Here is a 24,378-nt window from a genome sequence, read left to right on the forward strand (position 1 = left end):
AATGAGCTTTGGTCTTTGAATGAATTTGTCAAGTTCACTTTAGTCACTGAATTTATGGGTAGAAAGTTATTTATAATTTTCACAATTATAAAAATCTTTATGTCTGTTAGGTCTGTAGTGATGTTTTCTCAGTTATTCCTGTTATTGGTATCTTCTTTACTTAATCAGTCTAGCTAGAAGTTTATCAGATTTACTAACCTTAAGAACCAGCTTTGGGTTTTATGGGTTTTCTCTTATTTTTCTGAGTTTTATTTCACTGCTATCTGTTCCTATATTTATTTATTTATTTATTTATTTATTCCTCCTTGATTTGGATTTATTTTGCTCAACTCTTTTATGGTTTCTTAAAGTGGAAGCTTAGATCATTGATCTGAGACCTTTCTTCTTTTCTCTTTTAAACATTCAATTATATAGATTTCTCCCTAAGCACTGCTTTAGCTATATTCTATAATTTTTGATATGATGTATTTTCATTTTAATTGAATTTACGATATTTTCCAGTTTCCCTTGTGATGTCCTCTTTGACCTATGGGTTATTTACAAGTATATTGTGTATTTTCCAAATACTCGGAGTTATCTTTCTATTAATGATTTAGTTTAATTTCATTATAGTCAGAAAACATACTTTGTGTTATTTCGTTTTTTTAAAAACCTGTTGAGGTATGTTTTTGGCCTAGAATGTGGCCTATCTTGGTCAATATTCCATATACACTAGAAAAAACTGAGTATTCTAGTGTTGTTGGGAAATGTGTTTTATAAATGTCAGTTAGGTCAAGTTTTTCATGTTTTTATATTGTTATTTTATATTGTTTACAATTTTCTATTTGCTTGTTCTCTTAGTTACTGAGAAAAGAGTATTGAAATCTCCATCTATAATTGTGGATTTGTCTATTTTTACTTTTAGGTCTATCAGTTTTTGCTTCATTATCATGAAGCTCTGTTGTTAGATATATATGTATTGAGGATGGTTATGTCTTCCTATTTCCTTCAGAACCATCATTTATAATGAATTTTGGAGAGCTTGTCCCGAAAGAATTACAGAGATAACACAGATCTAGTCACCTGGGTAGCAAGTAATTTGATTCTATTCCTGGTGGTAGAGCTATCTTTTTATATCTTTTACTTAGACCTTTTACTCTGAAACAGTAGCCTAGACAGTGAATCTGCAGCAGTTTTTTGCATCTATATTTCATTCCCAGCCTCACATCACCCCCACCCCAACCCTACCCCTGCTTCAAACAGTGAACCTGGCTTGAATTTCCCTCTCTCCCATGGAGTACTTTTAATCTTTTTTGCCTCACAGGACCCTAACTGCTGACTCCTACTACCTGCTTTGGATTTGTAATCCAGTGGTCCTATGGTTTCTTTGTTGTATGCTTTGTATTTTCATTCAATTCCATGGAGATATTTATTATTTTTGAGCCTGGGTTGTGTCTTCTTGGAATTCAGCTTTTCACATTTTATCCATTTTTACTCTGTGTTTGGAGCAGAAGTGCATTAAAGTGTGAATTTATTGAGCCATTTTGACCAAAGTCTTAATCATATTGATAAATGTAGATCAAAATCATTCTTGTAACTGCTCTATGGTATTCTATTATACGAATAGGTCATATTCTATTTATCCATTTACTAGGTAATTTTGGTAGGGCTTTAATTTAAGAAATGGTGAGTTGAAACAAAATTCCATGACTTAAGCCTTGGTGAAAAACTATGGAAAATACTGAGTTCAGTTTGAATGGTGAGAATAAATAGTTCTGGAGGTAGGTGAAATACAGAAGCTTAAGGAAGACAAATGAGAAATATCTATGGCATAAGCTAAGTAAGAGAATTAGATTTGTGATGAAAGATCATAAAGGGAAGAGAATGCAGGAGAGTATTTTAAGGACTGACCAAGTATAGATGGTAAAAAGAGGAATGGGAACCAATAAAGAGAGATTGAAAGGGAACATTTGAAATGTAGAAATAAGAAAATTTCTAGAACAATATTCATTATTGTAGCAAATCTTAAAGATGATAAGAACTAAGAAAGAATGATGGTCTGAGAACAAGACCTGAGTTCTAATTTCCACCGTTCCATTCACTAGCATTAGACTTTGCACTAACAAACTAGCTCTCAATTACTATATCTGTAAAATATGTAATAGATTACTTCTGAGGTCTTTCTGCTTCTGAAATGTGATGTTTATGTGTTTTAATAAATAAGATATTGGTGACCTTGAGAAAACTGTTTCAGTAAAATGTAAAATCCCAGTTGCAGAATTTTAAGGAGAAAACATTTTAAGAATAAAAGAGTGTTTCTTTTATTTGCCATGATATGACACCATATCAAAATGAAAGAAAGCATCCTATGGCAAGAGAGATTAAATAACAGCAATCAGATGTTTGGCATATACTTTTGAATTCTTCACAATGCCTTGAGAAACACTAAACTAAATGAATGTTTTTCTCCTAGTTATACTTCAATGATTTGGTTCAACCAAGTGAACCATTAGAGATTTTTCATATTTGATCTGTTGCATTCCTTAGGTTATGTATTAGGGATTTATTATGGAATATTATAGCTTTATTTAGAATAAAGACTCCAGTTGATTCAATATGGGTCTGCATTTGAGGAACAATAGATTAACAGAATTGTTAGCTTAAGACTACTATATAAGCCACCTGAATTGTTAGCTTAAGACTACTATATAAGCTACCTGTAGGCAGTTGTAAGAGATGGATAGATCACCTCCAGGACATGTATAATCCCACTGTAGTATAGGCGCCTATATAAAATATAAATCCTGTCACTTTAGGATACTCCTTGAGATTGTGAGCTGCTTTTTTTTATGGATTTGGAGACATGAGATCCAAATGTGGAAGCTTTCTGCTACCTAAAAGCCCCTGGTTTTATGCCTACTTCAGATTTCCGGTTTCCTAAAAAATGTGTAAAATATTTAATATTTGTCTTATTTACATAAGATAGTTTATAAGGCTACTTGGAGCTGAGAATGAGTGAAACTTTGTCTCTATGCATCTTTGGGTTTTGGGTTTTATCATAAATTCACCCTCAGACTAAGATTTATAGTAGGAACCTGCAGTCTTTCTCAAGTATGTGCCAAGTCTTCATTTATCTTGGGGTCATAGATCTATTACTGAATTATGATTGAGAAAATGCTTCCAAGTATCTTAGAATCAAGAGTGAAAATGAGCGATAAGGAAAAGAGAGCATATTCCTCCCAACTTGACCATCACACTACTAAAGTCTGCTCATGTGTCTGTCACATTAGACAAGTGTTCCATGGACCAGAGGCCCCTAGTGTGTGAAGTCTTGCTTATGCGCATTAGTATTGGGAGTGGAGCTACCCTAGCACCAATAATGGTGGCTTCATTCTCCATTCCCCTCTTTGTTAGTGTCACCTTCAACCCTGCTTTACTAGTAGTGTGATTTCTAACTGCTCACTAGTCAAAAAAACCTCAAAGTTGAAATAAGCTTTTCTCTCGCTGGTTTTTTATTTAATAGGAAGAAAAAAGAAAAGCACAGTGCTATTTTGCCTTTGGTTTGTGTTCTTCACAAGATTGTGTATAGCTTTTTGGTTTCCATTTATCATTTTCAGTTGCCCATGTGGTCATGCTGGCCTTTATGCTGTGTGTAGTAAATTTTGTTTCTGTTTTGATTGTTCATTTTCTGTTAGAACATCATGCTGAAATGGTATTCAGAACTTCTGAACAGAAATACGGTATATATTACATTTTAGCATTTGATTATTGCAATATATCCTTGTCAATAATATTTTCCAAGGTAGGTTTATGGCACTTTGCCCACTTCAGAAGTGAGACCTTTAAATATTAGATATTTTTTAAACAATCAGAAGGAAGAACTGCTTCGTAGACTATATATTGAGATCATTAGTTCCGAAGAATATTTAGTCATCAGAAATCATTTACCTCTTAAGACTATAGCTTTGAGGCTGATGCTAACAAAAGTGCAGATAATATAGAGTATGCAGATATAGTTCAATTTGGATGAAATTTTGAATAATGAATAAAATATCTAAGCAGGAAAACTAAGAAGAAATCAGTTTCTAAAATTTACTGGGCACTTTGTAAAATCATGATTTCTTATATTTACCAATTTGCCCTGCTTAAAGATAATCCAAAATAAGATCATCAGAAGTAAACATATTATTTTGAAATCATGGTTTTACTTATGTAACTTTTAGGAGAATATATTCAGTTTGTGAAGCGAGCCACAACTCTAATACTTTCTCTTCATTTTTATAGAATGAAGAGAAATATTTCTTATAGTTCATATCTAAACTTTTATCCAATACAAAAGTCTGCTGGTTTTTATTGAAAATTAATAAACAAACATTGATTTTTAAATTTAAATAAGTAGAAAAGCAGGTGCAGAAATGATAATGTTGATGGCACAAAATAAGTTTGGAAAGTTATGAAGAAACCAAATCATGAAGGACCTTTAGTAGTCGTATTAGTTTTCTATTGCTGCTAAAACAAATCACCATAAACTTAGTGGCTTAAACAATCTGTACTTATTATGTCACAGTCTCTTTGGGTCAGAAATCTGGGCATGGTGTGGGTTAAACTGGGGTCTCTTCTTAGAGTCTCACAAGGCCAAAATAAAATGATCAGTAGAGCTGTGTTCCTTATTGGAGGATCTGGTGAAGAATCACCTTGCAGGCTCATTCATGGTGGTGGCAGAACTCTGTCTTTTCTCATGCTTTCCATGTGGCCTCCTCTTTCATCTTCAAGCCAGCAACAATATGTCAAGTCCTCATGCTTGGAATCTCTCTGACTTCTGCTGCTGCTAGCTGGAGAAACCTCTGCTTTTAAGGGCTCATATGATTAGATTAGGCCCATCCAATTCAGTTAATCTCTCTAATTAAGGTAAATTGTACCATATAAAATAGTGTAATCTTTTTTTCACATTATACAATTCAATTCATTTTTTTTCAATTATTGTTGGCATATAATAATATATTCATTTCAGTTGTACAGCATAGTGATTAGAGAGATCTATATAACTCACAAAATGATCACCCCGCTAAATCTAGTACCCCTTTTCCCCCTTACATGTTTATTACAACATTATTAACTATTTTCCTCATGCTACACTTTATATCTCCATGTCTATTTTGTAACTATTCATCTATACTTCTTAATCCTTTTGCCCTTTTTCGCTATCCCCCTAACATCCCTCCTATCTAGTAGCCCTCCAAATATTCTCTGTATGTATAAATTTATTTTCATTTTCGTCATTGTTGTTTATTTTGTTCTTTAGATTACACATATATGTGAAATCGTGCAATATTTGTCTTTATCTGACTTTCATTCAGCGTAATACCCTCTAGGTCCATCAAGGCAATATCTTTTTCCATCTCCTTTTAGTCTGTTTGTGTCTTTTAATCTGAAGTGAGTCTCTTGTAGGCAGCATAAGTAGAGGTCTTGTTTTCTTATCCATTCAGCTACTCTATCTTTTGGTTGGAGCACTTAATTCTTTTCCATTTGAGGTACTTGTTGATAGAAATGTAATATTAGCATTCTTTATTCCTGTTTTTGATACATGTTTTTTCTTCTTAAAGAAGTCCTTCCAACATTTCCTGTAATACTGGCTTGGTGTTGATGAATTCCTTTAGCTTATTTTTGTCTGGGAGGCTCTTTATCTGTCCTTCAACTCTAAGTGATATCTTTGCTGGATAAAGTATTCTTGTTTGTAGATTCTGGGTTTTCATCATTTTGAATATTTCCTGCCAATCCCTTCTCACATGCAAAGTTTCTTTTGAGAAATCAGCTGCCAGTCTATTGGGTGCTCCTTTGTAAGTAACTAACTACTTTTCACTTGCTGCTTTTAAGATTCTTTCTTTATATTTAACCTTTGGCATTTTAATTATAATGTGTCTTGGTGTGAGCCTCTTTGGGTTCCTCTTTCCTGAGACTCTCTGAGCTTCTTGGGGTTGTATGTCTATTTCCTTCACCAGGTTAGGGTCATTTTCCATTATTATTTCTTCAAATAGCTCTTCAACTTCTTGTTTTCCTTCTGATACCCCTATGACATGGATATTTTTACATTTAATTGTATCACATAGGCTCCTGAAATTATTATTATAATCTTGGCTTCTTTTTTCTTGTTATTCTGATTGTCTTTGGCTTTCCCATCCTCTGTTTTGGTGGTTCAATCCTCTTCTTTATTCACTGTTTTTTTTGTTTTTGTTTTTGTTTTGTTTTTTAATCTAATATCCTCTTCATCTCAGATAATGTGTTCTTCATTTTAGTCTGTTTGCGTCTTTTAATCTGAAGTGAGTCTCTTGTAGGCAGCATAAGTAGGGGTCTTGTTTTCTTATCTATTCTTATCCATTTTCTTTTTAATTTCCATTTCCATTTTATGTGTGTGTGTGTGTGTGTGTGTGTGTGTGTGTTGTGTGTGTTTTATCTCTTTGAGGTTAATGTGCTCTTCCCCTAAGTTCGTTGAGCATCTTTATAGCCAGTGTTTTGAACTCTACATCTGTCAGATTGTTTGACTCCATTATTCCTAGATCTGTGTTCTGTTCTTTCATATGATTTCTGCTTCTTTGTCTTCCCATTTTGGCTGCTGTTCTGTGTCTGTTTCTACATACTAAGCAAAGCTCCTAAGTCTCCTGGTCTTATTGGAGTGGCTCCGTGTAGTGGGTGTCCAGTGACATAGTCCTGAGAGGGGTTCAGCTGCAGGACAAGTTTGGTCTCTGCCTGTGCTTCTCTGGGGCCACCTATTAAGATTCAGCAAGCAATCCACAGATGCTGTGCTTAAAGTTGCCTCAGAAAGCCACACCAGAAACTGAGGCCAGCTGCCACCAGTGTGTCTTGGCGCTACTCAACAAGTAGCACTGGACTCCCCAAGGACACAAATTGTTGCAGCTTGGGTGGAGCTGCGAGTTAGGGGAGGTGGAGTTTTAGGGACTCTCTTGGTGGAACGACCTCTTATCCAGTTTGATGATATCTCAGCTATGGCAGGCTCTGCACACTGGGAGTAGGGAGGGCTCAACAGAGGAAAAATGGATAACACCGGCACTTCTGCCTGGGAGAGAGCCTCGCCTCCCACCTTCACTTCAACAACTCAGTGTCCCCCAGTAAGTCCCTAGTGCCCCCCGTGCTGGTGATCAGAGCAAGCAGTTCGTCACCACAAGAGTCTGATCGTGGACATGGCCCCTTTAAGAGGTGTCTTCAGCTACCAGCTGCCGCTGCTGATAATCTCTGTCCCACTCAGGCACTAGAGACCAGTGAGCCTTACGTCTTCACCCCCTCCTACCTTCTGCCATTGCAGGTTGATTAATTATTTCTCTCCCTAGTTGTAGTGCTTCTGTTCATCTAGATCTCATGCAATTTTTCCTTGCTGTTTGCTCTATGTTTCTGTTACAACTTTGATTTGGTCACAAGAGGGATGAACAAAGCTTCTATCATCTATGCCATTTTTTCACAGAAACACATAATGTAATCTTGAGAATAACACCAGAGGATGAAGATCACGGGGGCCAAAATTGTGCCTATCACAATCATTTTAAAGAGTTGGGGCTTTATTCTGTTGTGTCTTCTGTGATTTTAAGAAGAGTGATGTAGTCAGATTTCTGTTTTATAACACTTTGGTTGTAATACAGATGAGGGTCAGCTTGGGGCAACCCTGAAGTCATGAGAACCCATTTGAAGGAGTATAATTTGGGATTCAGTTATAGACAACAGAAGCCACATTAGCTATTTTAAGGAGAAAGGAATTTAATACAGAAATAAGGTGCTTATAAAATCTTTAGAAGGGGCTCTCTCCCTAGGATTGCTTCTAGAATGGTACCACAGAAGTGGCCCATGACAGGCACTGCTAACTCTGCTAGAATCACATAAAGGGACACTGAAGAAGCTGCTGTCCTTGGTGCCATATCACACCACCTTAGCTAAGATCTGAAGATCAGCATGGTGCTGCCACAGTTCTTGACTGCAAGAACACACTGCTTGAACTGAAATATAGTAATTAGGAGGCCTCTACCCAAATTGTTTCTGCTAGATCCATTATTTCCCAGGACTGTTAAGTATGATTAATAGAAGCTAAATCTAACCTGCAAAGGAGTGTAGGAAATATAGTTTTCAGTTCTAGTTTTTGCAGTACAAGAAGGCATTCTGGAAAGAAGTTGGAACAGAATAATGAGGATGCTTATCAAGCTTATGTATCCACAGGGCTTACTACTAGTTCAGATTTGGGTCTTTTTAAGGTTATTCTGTCTGTTGACCTGAGGAGACTATACCTGCCAAAAAGGACTCGTAGTAGTTAACTGGACTCAAATTCATAACTAGAGTATAGCAGCCATTGTTTACAAAGGCCTCTTATGCATGCTGCATTTCAGGGAAAAGCTACAGACTGGGCTGCCAAGCTTCCAGTGCTGTGCTCCTGGTGTCTGAGTTGACCCTTATAAGAGAGTTCCTAGAACTGAAATTCAACCAATAGGACTGAGATTTTCCCTGTCGAACCAGAGCTGCGCAGCTATATCCACATTTGCATCTTCATTGGCCAATCAGAGTGGTCCATTTCAACCAATCAGGATAATGCTATTTGAACCAATGTGAGGATTTGGAGTTCTTATTTGCATAGAAATGGACCAATCAGGGACTGGGTGCAGACACTCTTATAAGCCAACTTCACCCTGCTTCAAGGAGTGCACTTTCCATAGAAAACTGTTTTGCCCTTCCTGATAAGAGCTGTAACACTGGAGCTATAACACTAGAGCTGGAACTGTGACACTTGAGCCACCTAGCCTGAGCCACTTTGTTTGAGCCACCTCTTCAGAACTGAATCCACTGAGCTGTTTCAAACCTGAACTGTCTTACACTTGAGGTCTTTCACAGTTGGAAGCTGTTTTCACAACTGAGCTGTTTTCACTGAATAAAGTCTCTGCCTTTGCCACACCCCAAACTGGGGACTCCTGTTGTCTTTGACTCAGTGCCTATGACTTTTAGTTGACACTTCTTCTTTTCTTAGCTGCCGCTAGTGATTTGTTTATCCTTTTAAAAAATACTATTTTGGGTTCAGGTCCTGGGAATAGAATATTCTGTGATCTGTTTTATCATACCACCACCTCCTCCAAGGGGTTCTACCTAAAGGGATTTCAATTGTATATTTTCTAAGGGGTATGTGTGTGTTTTAATAACATAAGTTCCAAAACAGCAGGAATGTAATGTTGATGTTTTAATTTGTATATGAACTCTTAATTTACCAAGTGCCTACTCATCTGTATTTTATATAATTCTTATGACTATCTTATAAGATAAGAAAGGCAGAATTATTATCCCAATTTTACTAATGAGAAAACTGAGTAGCAAAGGATAGAGTGAGTTTCCAAGTCACACAGCTAATTATAAATAGTGTCAAGACTCTGGAGTCAGATCTTCTGACTCCAAGGACAGTGCTATTTACCCTACCCTGTTACTTCCCGTATTAGGAATGCTTACCTCTATCTCTGACCACAGATATCTTACTATGTTTTTGTTTCCGATGTTCCTACCAACCTTGTAACACTGATTTAACTGAGTTAAAACCAAAAGTAGGGTGAAAGAGGTGGGGAAATAATCTCATGTGACTACTGTATTCTGATCATGAATTAAAACCTTGTGTGTCTTGGGTATAATAAAGCTAATATCAGATCTTTTTAGCATTTTCCCCTCTCTGGTTTGTAGGAAACTGCTCAGCTTTCTTAATAAAATCAAACCTAAATCCTCCAGGTGTGGTGGTGGAGACAAGATTTTCCACATGGAAAACTGGGCCCTAGTTTCACCTCTGTAATTCCCTTTCCTCTTGGTTTCTTTTGCTCCTTGTTCCTTCCTTGATTGAGGAACTTGTATCCCATATTTGCCCCCTTTTTGGAAAGAATTTATTCTTGGCTCTTCCATAAAATCTTTATATTGTAGCTAACGAGACTAGGCTGGAATATTCAAACAAAGCATCACTGAAAAAGTTGAGTTAACAGCTGACATACAACTAGATGTTTTTGTTATGCCTTCTCCAGGGCCCAGGAACTGCTGGCCTACTCCCATCTGTTGCCAAGGAACATGTACTTAGATCTCTGCCCTTCTTGATGATGGTACCCAAGAAAACACTTTCTACAAATTGACTTCATAATCTTTGTAGTGTCTTCTTGTCTAGGTTCTGTTTTCCTCTCTAAGCCTATTCTTCTGTAATGATCAACAGCAGGCATGGTGGCCATCTTTGGGAGAATTTCCTATCCACAAGGATATAGTTTTACTGTGACCTCAAAAGGGCAATCATATCAGATCACATATTCCACAATATTAATCAGATAGATAGGTAGAATATTAGAATAGGACATTTGAAAGATTGAGTATAGCCATATCAATTACCAGTAGTTTTGAAAAAGTTCATAGTTCAGATGCTAGTGGCTTAAGCTGACACTGTCTTTTTATCGTTCTAGGTATCATGAATTGATCACAAAATATGGAAAGTTGGAGCCTTTGGCAGAAGTGGATCTAAGACCCCAGAGCAGTGCAAGAGTAGAAGTCCACTATAACGATCAGGTGGAAGAAATGAGCATTCGTCTTGACCAAACAGTTGCAGAACTAAAAAAACAATTAAAAACTCTAGTGCAATTACCCACAAGCAACATGCTTCTCTACTATTTTGACCATGAAGCACCCTTTGGCCCAGAGGAAATGAAGTACAGCTCTCGGGCACTGCATTCCTTTGGCATTAGGGATGGAGATAAAATTTATGTGGAATCCAAAACAAAATAACCTCTATGAGTCTTGTAAAAACACACACATAAATTGCAGGGCATTTATTTCCATGTGGTTTTTTTTAGAAGGGAGAAGATCGTTTTTGTTTTGATTTATTTTATTTAGGTTTGGCAGGGATGATGGTGTGTATTTTTCCCCCTAGAATGAGTAAGGGGCTGTTTTTGGTATTTTTTTACCAAGATTTCTTCAGCTTAGCCAGCAGAATTGGCCTCATCTCCAGTCCATGTGCCCCCTCTCATGAAAGATAAGTAAAAAAATCACCATCTTCTTTTTGTATTCCCTGGGCTTTGTCTACTGCTTAGTTATTACCATTTAGGTATACTTGTGAAGATAGCATGACCAGTATACCCCTTTCAGAAGGGTATCTTATAGTATTTAAATCAGGAAACAAGGATCTTTACAGGCAGGGCCAGCTCTTTTCTTTCTCTTTCAGTTCCTCTTTTTCCTTCCCTCTCCCTCCTTTTCTTTTCTTTTTTTTTAGTGTGTGTGTGTGTGTGTGTGTGTGTTCAATTTTTCATTTTGACTTGTGTCAGCACATGTTTTACTAATAGTTTTATTCTTTCCATAATTCTTATTTCTCATATTGGCTGATTTTTTCTTTAATTTCTCTCCTTTGAAATAATTTAAAGTGTTTTATGCATTTTTCAACCTGATTCTGATCTCAGGTACTCAATTAGAACCTATAACTCTGTTAGGATCTTGAATTAGAGTAGATGGAGAGCTACAACTCCAGGAAAACTTACTGTTATTCTGGAAGCACAGGCAAAGCAGTCTGATTTCTTTGTATGTAACTATCTCAGTTTTAATGTTCCTCATACATTATCTCAACCATTACTTCCATAACATAAAATATAACAGATTCTAGAGTTTTCTTTTATTTTTTGCTTATTGAATGTATTTCCTCACATCTATCATTTTCATTACATTGGGAATAGAGGCCTGAATTTATGAAGAATCCAAAAAGTAATGGATATATGTGCCAGGAGAGTTGAGAATTAGCTAATAAACTATCTGTAGTGTGTGTGAAGGAGTAGAGTGGGGAGAATATTGGAGAAAGAGTGTTGTGATTTTCCTGCCTGTGTCACCATTTGAAGCTCTTGTTCTTGCACTTTGTATTAAAAATAGGAAGTTTTAATCAAAGGGAGCTTTGATTCCCAGTTCTTCCTGAGATTTTGTGATGTCATAATTGAACTATTCTTTTTATTTTATATTCAATTTAGTTGCCCCTACAGAAGAACAACTCTATGAGTAAAGTATAAGTGTCAAAACCAGAATTGCCTCCAAGTCATATTTTTTTCAGAAGCACATTTTAAAAAATACTAGTTCCTTACCTGCTCTGAAATCTTTTTTGTTTGTTCTTCTATTCCTTTGTTAATCAGTGCAATCCCTTTCTTTAATGTATGACTTTCTTGGTCCACCATGTTTACAGATGGGAGACTTGAGAAAGACTTAGCATAACTGGGGCAGAAGGTATGCACAGGAAGTATTTTTCAAAGAATATAATCATTATCTGATTGTGTTTGACCTTTGGACCTTTTTATATGATTTTACTGCTCCTACAATTTTTTAAATTTCCTATGAAATTTTTAGGTGACTTACAAACTCTTCATGTATATGGTGTTGTGTTTATTATTGCTACTTTAAAATTTTCCCTATGCCATAATAGCAGATGTTTATTCTCTTAATGTACTTCAGGATCAGTATTTGTAAAGCCTTTGACCCAGAACTACTGAGTCAAATCTACATTCACTGTAACATTAAAGGTAGAAACCAAAGGGTTCGAGAAAGATGAATGAGGCCTATTCTTTGCTGCAGACTTTATCTTTTAAATTCATAGAAATGAGCAGTGGCAATCTAAACTAGATATATACAAAAATAATTTATTTTGTAATCACATTTTTCTGACATATTTTCAGAAGTGGGAAAAAAGTGTGGCCACAGTGTCATGAAGATTAAAACTGTGGGTGCTTTGTGTATGTGTGCATAAGTACAGACGAGTTTGAAAGAGAAACAGTGTAATGGAGCCCATTGCTTTTATCAGCCTGGGAAACAGATGCACTCTTATTTTTTGATGTTGTATGATCCCTGACTGTCCCACAGCAGAAAGCAGAACAGACACTTATGTTATGTTTTAATTGTAAGTGGAATGGTCACAATTAATAAGATATTTTATATATGACAAAGTTTTATGAAATGCTTTTTTTTACTATTAGAGACCTGTACTTTCTCTTATTACAGAACAATGTCCATCAACTGCAGACATAATTCTTCTATTATACAGTTGCATGTCAGGGGAACTTCTCATTTAATTCCATGGACATGGGTATTTTTAGAGGATTATAATTGATGATTATAATAATTACTGAATAATTTTTGATTGAGACAAACTAATACAATTACCAGTCTTTTAGAAGTCAATTAGAAAAGCTATTTGAGCATTCATACTTGTAGATTTATTTGGGTGGCTGAGTAAGGATGCTGCTTCTGAAATAAAATTGGTGCTGTGTAGATACTTTTAACCAAAATTATTTTTATAACAGGCCAAGGAGAAGATGAGAAGAGTCCATGGACCTTTGAGTCTACAAGTTATGCATAATTGATTGCTATAGCTTAGCCGTATTTTAATATTGACTTCATTCAGATTCAGCGAGAGCATATTATTGACATTTAAGAGGCAGAATGCTGTCATAGCCAGTATTACATATTTGTTGCTATAGGCACAGTGTATAGAACATATCTTTTCTAAAATAGAATTATTTTTAGTTATGAAAAAGAAAAGGAGTAATAAAGAAAGCCAAATCAAAACCAAGGGATCCTTTCTACATGTGAGCATGTAACTCCTGAAGCCACATTAGAAATCAATTTTCTAATTTTAATTGTTGAAATATCCCAGAATGCTTTAAAGAAAAAAGAAGTTCAGAGTTGTATACCTTTTTTATTATTAAAAGTTTCTATTGTTTCTGTAACCTATTGCCACATTGCAATAAATACATTAAAAAGCAGCAGATATTATATAACCTCTTGTTTCTTTAAAACCTTTTGATGAAAAACATCCCCAAACATGAGCTATTTGTAATGGAGCCTAATGTTACGATGCTATGTTTTAACATTTTGTTTACTTAAAAAAAATTAAAGTTCAATTCTAACCACATGTTTTAGCTATGTTGCTAAATCAACAATGTTATGAGCAGAGAACACGTGTTGCACAAGGAACTGATCACTAATGAGGCACACTGGTAATGCTTTTACTAATGCACATGTGAGTGTGGCTTGCTACATAAAAAACAGGACTACAGAATAATAGATTGTTCTAAGCAATGTCATTTCTGTTTATGAATTTATTTTCTCCTTCATTTAATGTTAGAATTAATTGCAAACAAACCGCTTTAAAAAACACCCAGAAGCTATCTGTGTTACCAGATGTGTTGTGAACACTCTATTTTCCATAGGTGCTTCCTTAAGATATATGTCCATTGTAATGATGGAGAGAAACTCACTGGACCTATACTTGCCAGTTGTCTCCTGCAGTTAATGGAAATATATATATATATATTATATATATTATATATATATATTATATATATATATATAATATATATAATATATATATAATATATATTATATTCTGTGTGTGTGTGTGCAGTGCAAAGAATAGACCTTCATGCTTAAATTATATTCCAAAAAATATATATATATTTGGAATATAATTTAAGCATGAAGGTCTATTCTTGCACTGCACACACACACACACACACACACACACACACACACACACGCAGAATCTTTTTTAAAAAATTAAAAATCCAAGTCTGCTTTCTCTTTGTGTTTTGATTTTTTTCTGGAATTGTGTTGTCAAGATGTATGTTTATTTTTATATAGCTAAAAATCAACATCAAGGCTGTTATTGAGTCCTCTGGGGAATTGACCTAAGCTGGTAAGGGTTTCACCATCTTAACAAACTTAATTGGAATTTTGTTGAAGTTAGAAATGAAAACTGGAAAACAAAGATTCATAAGAAATGTGTTATTGCTTTTGTTTTAGCAAAGTTTTATACTTCTAACATGCTCTCGATACTCCATTTTTATCTTTTTAAGGAGAAAAATCTTTGAGGTATTTGACATCTCCTTTTTTGAGTAAGAATGCAAAACTCATTTTGGTGAATTAAAAATTTGTGACACTTTTTTCCTTTGAAAAATAATTTTTATAAGAATTAGAATTTGGGACACTTGAATCCTACCTGCTTATCAATAATTTCTTGGTAAACCGTTATGAATTAACCTTGTACCAAGAATTAAGGACCAAGAATTGTACTTTATTTCTATATTTAAAGAAAGAGCCTACTAACTTTTCTTAACGCTTCAGAAGTGCATAAGTGTGATCTGTCTAAAAAAATTTCTACCTCATTCAAATTTTGAAGAACTGTAATTTTAACTTCTGTGCTAAATTCTATTTAATTAGTATTTATTGTGAGCTTCTCTGAGCACTTGCAAGTATTTTGTCTATGTGCAAGGTAGACATATATCAAGACATCAATACCCATAGGACTGAAAAATGCTGTGACTTTTATATTAGAATGTTTATAAAACAAGAAAGTTAACCTTTAAAGTCATATTTTTCTTTCTAATTCTTCTCTGAAAAAAAAAAAACAACTATGTTTTCGAACTTAGACTTAGAACTTTAAAGTTCATTCTAGCCAGATACATTTTAAAATATATATACATCATTATAGATATTAACATCAGTCATTTCATCTACTTTTAAGTTTTCCATGTAATTAATATTTAAGAATTGAGTTAATCTATGAAATGAATAACATGCCATACTATATCTCTTTTATATATAAGAATTTCTGATTCCTTCAAAAATTTGAGAGTAACACTGGGAATGTTTAGCTTTTTTTAACAAACTGATTTATTAAATTGTTCAAATTCATATATTTGCCTGTATATAAATATAATGAATGTATAAACATATTCTTATGCTAGCTTCCTACCTCACTCTGAACTAAAAACAACATAACATTGGAGTTCCGCATTATTCTGCCAAGTCAGTGACATTTTACAGCTTTATTTTAAAACACTGAAACAGTAACCTAAATAATAATTGAGCCTAATAAATAGAACTTAAACTATAATAAAGAAAGGAAATAAGTTATCTTTAAATAGGTAAACTAAAAATTGCTGATAATAGTTTAATTCTTTCAATTGGCTGGGGAATCCATGTACTTGACAGCTATACTGTGGTGCTTGCTGCTAAAGTTCTCCATAACCCTCCCCCACCCACACACATACACCTTTATTGTTATCTTCTATATTTCACTAAAATGAGATGTTCCTCAATATTCATTTACTAAATCACTGATGTGGCCGATGGCTCTACAACTAAATTGGAATTTGTCCTCCTGTCATTTCCATAACTGTGAAATTGTGGTTGGTATATATCTATCATCCTTCTGTTCCTCTGAAATGCCATGTTGGACACTTGTGATGGGTGCTATTGACAAGAATAAATGAACCAGTAATATGATGCCAGAAAATATAATTTGGTTTTTAACCTGAGAACATTCTGAAACCTTAAAACTTTGTTTCATTAAACAGCCCAAGATGAGAGAAGTCACTCAGTTCCAACATAGACTTTCATCAAGGAGGTGTCAATGTTCAAGTGAACTTAAAATTGGTATTTATAGAGTAAAAAATCTAATGGAGCCTGTATCCAAGTTTTTACTATGGGAAAGGATGAGGCTGTCACTGCTATTGGTTCTCCATAATTTTCAAGAGAGAGCCTTGTGAAGAATATAAATATTATTTACAAAACAGAGGAAATAGGTTATCTATTATGGTCTGCAAGATATAGATCTGCCAAAAAATATATATATATAATGCAATTTCAGTTTGAGTTTTTCATTGACTTCATCCTTGAATGCTTCTTAGTCACTATATGTAATATAATTAAGGTGTTAAATAAGAATGGGAATAGGAGGCAGGCATGAAAGAATACAGAGTAAAAAGGAAAAAGTATTTTCTGATATGTCCGATACATTAGAGGGCAGATGTAAGCTTTAATCCACTACTGGTTATACAACTAGGACATTATGAATTGCTTTGGTTGTGTGAAAATTTTGATTCAAATTTTAATTTATTTACAAAAAGAAGTCTTTAAAAATTTAAGTTTAATTTTAAATAGAAAACGTTTCAAAAGTCAAACAATATAAAGAAGATATACATTTAAAAATTTTATTCAAACATTTGTACAACATCTTTTATGAGTTTCTTGTGTGGATTTCCAGAACTTAAACAAATAATAGCAATTGGAACATTTTCTTTTCATCCCTCTTCTATACAACAAAGTTAATATGTTATAGACTATCATGCACCTTGCTTTTTTTTTTGATGTAAAGGTATTTTGGAGCTCTCTCTACTGCAGTACATAAAGAATCACCTTATCTTTTGTTTACAGTATAATATCCTAGATATAGGGCATTTGATCCTTTTTATTATTCACTTTGTTTATTCCTTTATTTATTTTATTTAATATACTTCTCATCTCAGATAATGTGTTCTTCATTTCAGACTGGTTCCCTTTTATAATTTCCATTTCCATTTTTATGTTTTTTATCTCTTTGTTGAAGTTCTCACTGAATTTATCTACACTTCCCAAAAGTTCATTGAGCATCTTTATAACCAGTGTTTTGAACTCTGCATCTGTTAGATTACTTGACTCCATTATATCTGGATCTCTGTTCTGTTCTCACATATGGTTTCTGCTTCTTTGTCTTCCAATTTTGGCTGCCTTTCTGTGTCTGTTTCTATGTCCTAAGCAAAGCTCCTAAGTCTCCCGGTCTTATAAGTGTGGCTTTTTGAAGGAAGTGACCAGTGGCACAGTCCTGAGGGGTTCAGCTGCAGGCCAAATTTAGCCCAAGCTTCTACCCCTCCAGGGCCACCTGTTAAGATTCAGCAAGCAATCCACAGATGCTCTGTTTATAGTTACCTCAAATGGCCACCAGAAACCAAGGCCAGCTACCTCTAGTGTGAGTCTAGGCGCTGCTCAGTAAGGGGCACCTGACTTGCTGAGGATATACCTGGATGTGGCTTGGGTGGGGTCACGAGTTGGGGGAGGCGGGGTTTCAGAGAATCTTTTGGGCAGAGTGACCTCTGTTATCCAGTTTGATGATGTCTCCACTATGACGGTGCTATGTCCGCGCACTGGGAGAGGGGAGGGCTCAACAGGGAACAATGGATACCTCCGGCACTTCTGCGCATAGTGAGTGTCACCAATGCCCTCACTCTGACAATGTTTCTCTGTAAGTCCCTGGTTACTCCTGCGCGCAGCCAAATCGGCACTGGTGCTCAGAGCAAGCAGGTCCATCACCGCAAAAATCCACTTAGACACGGCCCCTTTAAGAGGCGTCTGCCGCTGCAGCAGCCTCTGTCCCACTCAGCTGCTCTAGACCAGGCAGTCCCGTGTCCTTGCCCTGTCCTACCTTCTGCCGTTGCAGGGTGATTTCTTGGATTTCTCCCTAGTTGTAAGGCTTGTTCATCAGGATCCCGGACATTTTTCTTACTTCTGCTCCTTGTTTTCATCAAAACTTTGATTTGGCCGCCAGAGGAATGAACAGAGCCTCTATTATCTACACTACTTTTTATTCTCTGGGAGGCTTTTGATTATTGATTCTGTTTTATTGGTGGTAATTGGTTGGTTCAGATTTTCTATTTCTTCTTTACTTAGTCTTGAGAGATTGTATGTTTCTAAGAATGTGTTTATTTCTTTCAGATTGTCCTGTTTGTTGGCATATAATTACTCGTAGTATTTTCTTATGATCCTTTTTTATTTCTGTGGAGTTCGAAGTTATTTCTCCTTTCATTTCTGATTTTATTTATTTGAATCTTCTCTCTTTTTTCCTTGATGAGTCTGGCTAAGGGTTGTCAATTTTGTTTACCCTTTCAAAGAACCAGCTCTTGATTTCATTAATCTTTTGTTTTTCTAGACTCTATTTAGTTTATTTCTGCTCTGCTCTTTATTATTTTCTTTCTTCAATTAACTTTGGGCTTTGTTTGCTGTTCTTTTTCTAGTTCTTTTAAGAATAAGGTTAGATCGTTTATTTGAACTATTTTTGTTTCTTGAGGTAAGACTGTATTGCTATGAATTTCCCTCTTAGCATTGCTTTTGCTGTGTCTCAGATTTTGAATCATTGTGTTTTCATTTTCTTTTGTCTCTAGGTATCTCTTGATTTCTTCCTTGATCTCATTGATTACCCTATCATTGTTTAGTAGCACATTATTTAGCCTCCATATGTTTGTGTATTTTCAAGTTTTTTTTTTCTTGTAGTTGATTTCTAGTTTCATACCACTGTGATCAGAGAACACAGTTGATATGATTTCAATCTTCTTAAATTCACTGAGACTTGTTTTGTATCCTAATATGTGATCTATCCTGGAAAATGTTCTGTGTGCACTTGAGAAGAATGTATATTTTGCTGTTTTGGGGTAAAATGCTCTGAAAATATCTTTTAAATCCATCTGGTCTAGTGTGTCTTTTAGGCCCATTGTTTCCTTGTTGATTCTTTGCCTGGAAGATCTGACCATTGGTGTCAATGTGGTGTTAAAGTCTCCTACAATGAGTGTATTACTATTGATCTCTCCTTTTATGTTAGTCAATAATTGCTTTATGTATGTAGGAGCTCCTATGTTGGGTGTGCATATGTTTACTAGGGTTATGTCCTCTTGATTTATCAATCCCTTTATCATTATGTAATGCCCTTTTTTTGTCTCTAATTATAGCCTTTGTTTTAAAGTCTTTTATCTGAGATAAGTATCACTACTCTGGCTTTTTTATCATTTCCATTTGCATGAAATATCTTTTTCTATTCCTTTACTTTCAGTCTGTGAGTGTCATTTGTTCTGAAGTTGGTCTCTTGTAGACAGCATATGCATGGGTCTTGTTTCCTTATCCATTTGCCTACCCCATTTCTTTTGATTGGAGCATTTAATCTGTTTACACTTAAAGCGATTACTGATAGGTACATAGTTACTGCCATTTTATTATTTATGTTTGTTATTTCTATTTTCCTTTTTACCCTTTCTCTTTTTACAGAAGTCCCTTTAACATTTCTTGTGATACTGGCTTGTTGGTGATGAATTCCTTAAGCTTTTTCCTGTCTGGGAAGCTCTTTATCTCACCTTCCATTTTAATCAAAATCCTTGCTGGGTAGCATATTTGTGTTTGTACATTCTTGTTTTTCATAACTTTGAATATTTCTTGCCCGTCCCTTCTGTCCTGCAAAGTTTCCATTGAAAAATCATCAGACATTCTTATGGGGTACACTTATAAGTAACTAGCTGTCTTTCTCTTGCTGTTTTTAAGATTCCTTCTTTGTTTTTGACTCTTTGGGATTTTAATTACGATGTATCTTGGCTAGGGTTTATTTGAATTCCTCTTGTTTGAGCCTCTTTGTGCTTCCTAAATTTGTATGTCTAATTCCTTTGCCAGGAATGGGAATTTTTCTGTTACTATTTCTTCAAATAGATTCTCAATCCCTTGCTCTCTCTGTTCCCCTTCAGTACTCCTATGATCCAGATGTCGTTACACTTCATGTTGTTCCAGAAGTCTCTTAAACTATCCTCATTTTTAAAAATTATTTTGTTTCCTTTTGTTGTTCTGATTGGGTGTATTCTTCTACAGTTCCTGACTGGCTTCATTAGCGGTACACACAAAGGGTGGATGCAACAAGTACACAAGCCTTCCAGTTCACCGATTTGATCTACTGTTGAATCCTTTTAGTGTATTCATTATTTCAGTTATTATATTCTTCATTTCTGTCTGGTTCTTTTTTATGGTTTCTATGTCTTTTTTTATGCTTATTATCTCTCTGTTGATGTTCTCATTGTGCTCATCCATTCTTCCTTTAAGTTCGTTGAGCTTCCTTATAACCATTATTTTGAACTCTGTCTCTGGTAAATTGCTCGCCTCCATTTCATTTAGCTTATTTTCTGGAGTTTTCTTTTGTTGTATCATTTGTGGCATGTTCCTTTGTTTTTTCATTTTCTTCTCTCGTGTTCATTTCTATGTGTCAAGAATATTTGTTTCGTCTCTCAGCCTTAGCCAGATGGCCTAATGTGGAAGGTGTCCTGTGGCCTAGTGGTGCCCTCTCCATGATCCTTTATGCTGGGGGCTCTGGACGTGATCTTTGTGTGGATCGTGTGTGATCTTATTGTCACCAAGTCTTTATTGTTGTTACTAGATCAGTGGACGGGATTAACGCTCAGGTTGACTAATAGTGGAAATTGGGTACACCCACAGGGTAAGAGTTCCTGTATGGAGGCTGACCCCACTGAATGAGATTTTTCCTAGCAGGCTTGTGTACTTGTTGCATCCACCCTTTGTGTGTACCGCTAATGAAGCCAGTCAGGAGTTGCTCTGCTGTGGCCTGGTGCCTGCCTCCGGATGCATTGGTTTTGTGGCTCCTTGGGGGTGGCTCCCCAGTAAGCCAAGGTCAGCCACTGCTTTTGATTGCTCAGAGCTACTCAGCGGGAACTACAAAGCAATCTACAGAAGGTTGTAGTCTATTCTGGATCTATAGGTGGAAGAGACAACACTGTAGGCAGTGGTCTGGTTATCCTCTGTCCCTGACCTAGGGCAGTTTAGCAGAGAGACCAGTGTTCCTCCAGGTCTGGCACTGCCTGTCAGTTGCCTGTCAGTCTCTGAAACTGGAAGAGCCTCTGGATGATATGCATGATGGGTGGTACAGGGACTTGGGGAATCTCCTGAGTCTATTGAGTAAATTTCCCCTTGCCAATGCAGTGTCAGTTTACATGTCAGCACTGGCTCTGTGGCTCCCTGTACAATTTTCCAATCATAGCAAGGTCAGCTACTGCTCACTTTGGGCCTGAATGAACCAACCTAGGGCAGGAGCAGCTGCCTATAAATATGTGGCAGGCACTTTTTGTACTGGATGGGGCAGGAGCTTAGAGAATCATGGGTTATTACAGACCCCTGCAATTACCCCAAGAGATATCGCAGCTCATACAGGCAGTAGTGGTCTGCCCACAACTGTTTTACCAAAAATGTGCTCACTGCACTAGCCAAAGTATGTTGCCTGTGCAGACTGCCTGACCCCAAAGCCAAGCAGGGAATGAGAGGCTGCCTGTAAATGGGCTGCAGGTATTCTGTGACTTGGGTGAAGAGGGATCTCAGGGAGACAAGGGCCATCAGGTCAATACAGCCTCAGTTTTGCTACAACTTCTGTGCTTGGACATTCCTGCTGTAGTCACAAATCACAGTGAGACCAACTGCCATCTGGGGCGGTCCCACAGACCCCTACGCTCCCCATACTCAATATTGCAACTCTTGCTGGCAGCAGAGGTCTGCCTGCCACTGATATCTGTGCAATGCTTGCCCTATGTTAACCAAAGTTTGTTGTCTGTGTGAATTGGGAGATCAGGGGAGTGGAGGGACAAGGCTGTGACAGTTCACTGTCAGTGGGCCACCTGGTGCAATTTGGGGTAGGGTGGGATGGGGTGTCAGGGAGACAATGGTGTCAGACCAATACAGCCTCAGTCTTGTGGGAATGTAACCGTTTGTGCATTCCCACAGATGTCCCAGATCACAGCAAGACCAGCTGCTATCTGGAACTGGCCCATGGATCCCCGAGATCCACCCAAGTTGGTGTTGGCAATGGTGATCTGTCTGACCCTATCTCAGAAATGGGGCTGGGAATGCTTGGCTCTGAAAAGGTGCAGGGCAAGGCATCCATCCAGGAACAAAACCCCAATCTGCAGGTTGGGTAGGGCAGGCTGATCTCCTCAGGTCAGTGCTTCCTAATTGCTCTGTGTGGGGGGGTCTATACAGTCAAACTGGCATGGTCTGTAGATTGCCCAGTTGAAGGTCCAGACTAGGCACAATGGTGCTACCCTTCCATACCTTGTTCTGGTGCCAGGTAATACAGACTTTCTTGGTATGAATCCTGCGGGAGCCTCTGACCCACTGCAGGTGTCCTGTCCTGGGTGAGTGAAAGCCTGTGCATGGGTCCTTCAAAGAGGCATCTAAGGTTTCAGTCTCCTTCCATCTCACACAGATGGCTGGAATCCCCTCTGGTTTTTACAGTCCGAGTTATTGGAATCTCCTCTGGGCTGGGACCCTGGGCCGGGGAGCCCCCAAATGAGGCCAGGACCACCCTCCTTTAGGGGAGCCTCTGCAGCCTCGCTCTCCCTCCCAGTGATCCTCCACCACCTGCGGGCATGGGTCTAGATGGATTCGCAACTTTGTCCCTCCTACTGGCTTCAATGTGGCTCTTTTATATTATCAGAGTATGTGTTAAGATCAGCTGGATTTCAGGTGATTCTCCACATTGATTATTTTATAATTTGGTTGTAATTTCAATGCAGACCTGGGAGTAGACAAACCCTGCTTTTACCTAGTCCGCCATCTTCCTTCGGTCTCTCAAAGTGTTTGTAATTTTGATGAATATTACCAATTGTTCTTCATTGCAGTTTTATAAGAAGAACATTTGTGCAAAATCAAAGACTTACTGATCTTGGGCTTGAGATATTATTTCTGGTTAGTGCAATCAAGATAGTGTTCTTTTCAATAAGACCCAAATCTAAGCACATGAGTTCAACATATTGCAGATTTGCATGAGCCATGCATATTGTCTGTCTAATAAGCCATCTTTCCTCCGGAATTTGTAATTTTTAATCATTGATGAGATTTCACCTCTGCAAAAGAAGGTATATGTATTATTTATCCTTAACAATGTATGAGCGTTTGTTTCAGCCACGTGCCCTTGAAAAGTGATAGATTAATAACCCTGAAACCCTTTGCTTATTGTCTATAGTAAGCTTTATGTCCATTCCCATCAGTATATCCACATTTCTACTCTAGCTTTCCTTGTCACTGATTTTCCAAGCATTTTCCTTCCATGCCCTGTCCAGCTGGCTATGTGATTCAGCACTGCCTACATGTTTGTACATGTTCTAACCTTAGAACACTTCTCTTTTGACACAAAATACATGACAAGATGTATTGCCCAAAGCTCCAGACATTGGGAAGATATTTCCTTATCATCTTTTAAGGCTACCCATGACTAAAGCTGTAATACAACCACCATCTGCTTTAGGCTTGTACATACACACCAAGCTGATCCACCCATACACCAAGCTTAGGCTTTTTTCCTTCTCCTTGTCATGCGCAACCCCCACACACATATGCCCCACATATGACCATATGTGTGATCTGGATTGGGGGTGGAGTATTGATGCAACTGTGGTGACAGGGAATCTGGGCTACCTAATCAGGCAGCTTGCTCATTGCCAGTCCTAAATATACAATTTCCATTTTATGATAGGTTGCTACTGGGCCCACCTGATTTTATGACTTGATGGGTCCAACAGGGCCCAGTTCACGATGAGAATTTCTGGATACCTGATCACTTGTATCTTGGTCAAATGTTCTAATACAGGGCTTAGTTGCACACCAGGGGCTGATTTTCAGGAGGAGTGCTATTTTCTGGAGATGGCATGACCTTGCTTCAGAACTCCAGGGGCCTGTGTTAAGACCCCATTAAAGTTTACAATAAATCACACATTCTATCTTTTTCTACCACTGACACCCTACAACAAC

The 24,378-nt window shown here is 36.8% G+C and overlaps 1 protein-coding gene across 2 annotated transcripts in view; it reads left to right on the forward strand.

The window, feature by feature from the left end:
• Window positions 1-13,915, forward strand: part of TBCEL (tubulin folding cofactor E like) — a 70,958-nt gene extending 57,043 nt beyond the window's left edge. For both annotated transcript variants that reach the window (XM_039839633.1, XM_039839632.1), the window contains exon 8: window positions 10,443-13,915. In XM_039839633.1, the coding sequence (XP_039695567.1) occupies window positions 10,443-10,761 (319 nt within the window). In that variant the 3' untranslated portion in view covers window positions 10,762-13,915. The remainder of the gene's footprint in view (window positions 1-10,442) is intronic.
• The last annotated feature ends 10,463 nt before the right edge of the window (window positions 13,916-24,378 follow it).

This window comes from Pteropus medius, unplaced genomic scaffold (genome assembly GCF_902729225.1).
Source record: "Pteropus medius unplaced genomic scaffold, Ma_sr-lr_union100, whole genome shotgun sequence".
NCBI classification, from domain to species: Eukaryota; Metazoa; Chordata; class Mammalia; order Chiroptera; family Pteropodidae; genus Pteropus; species Pteropus medius.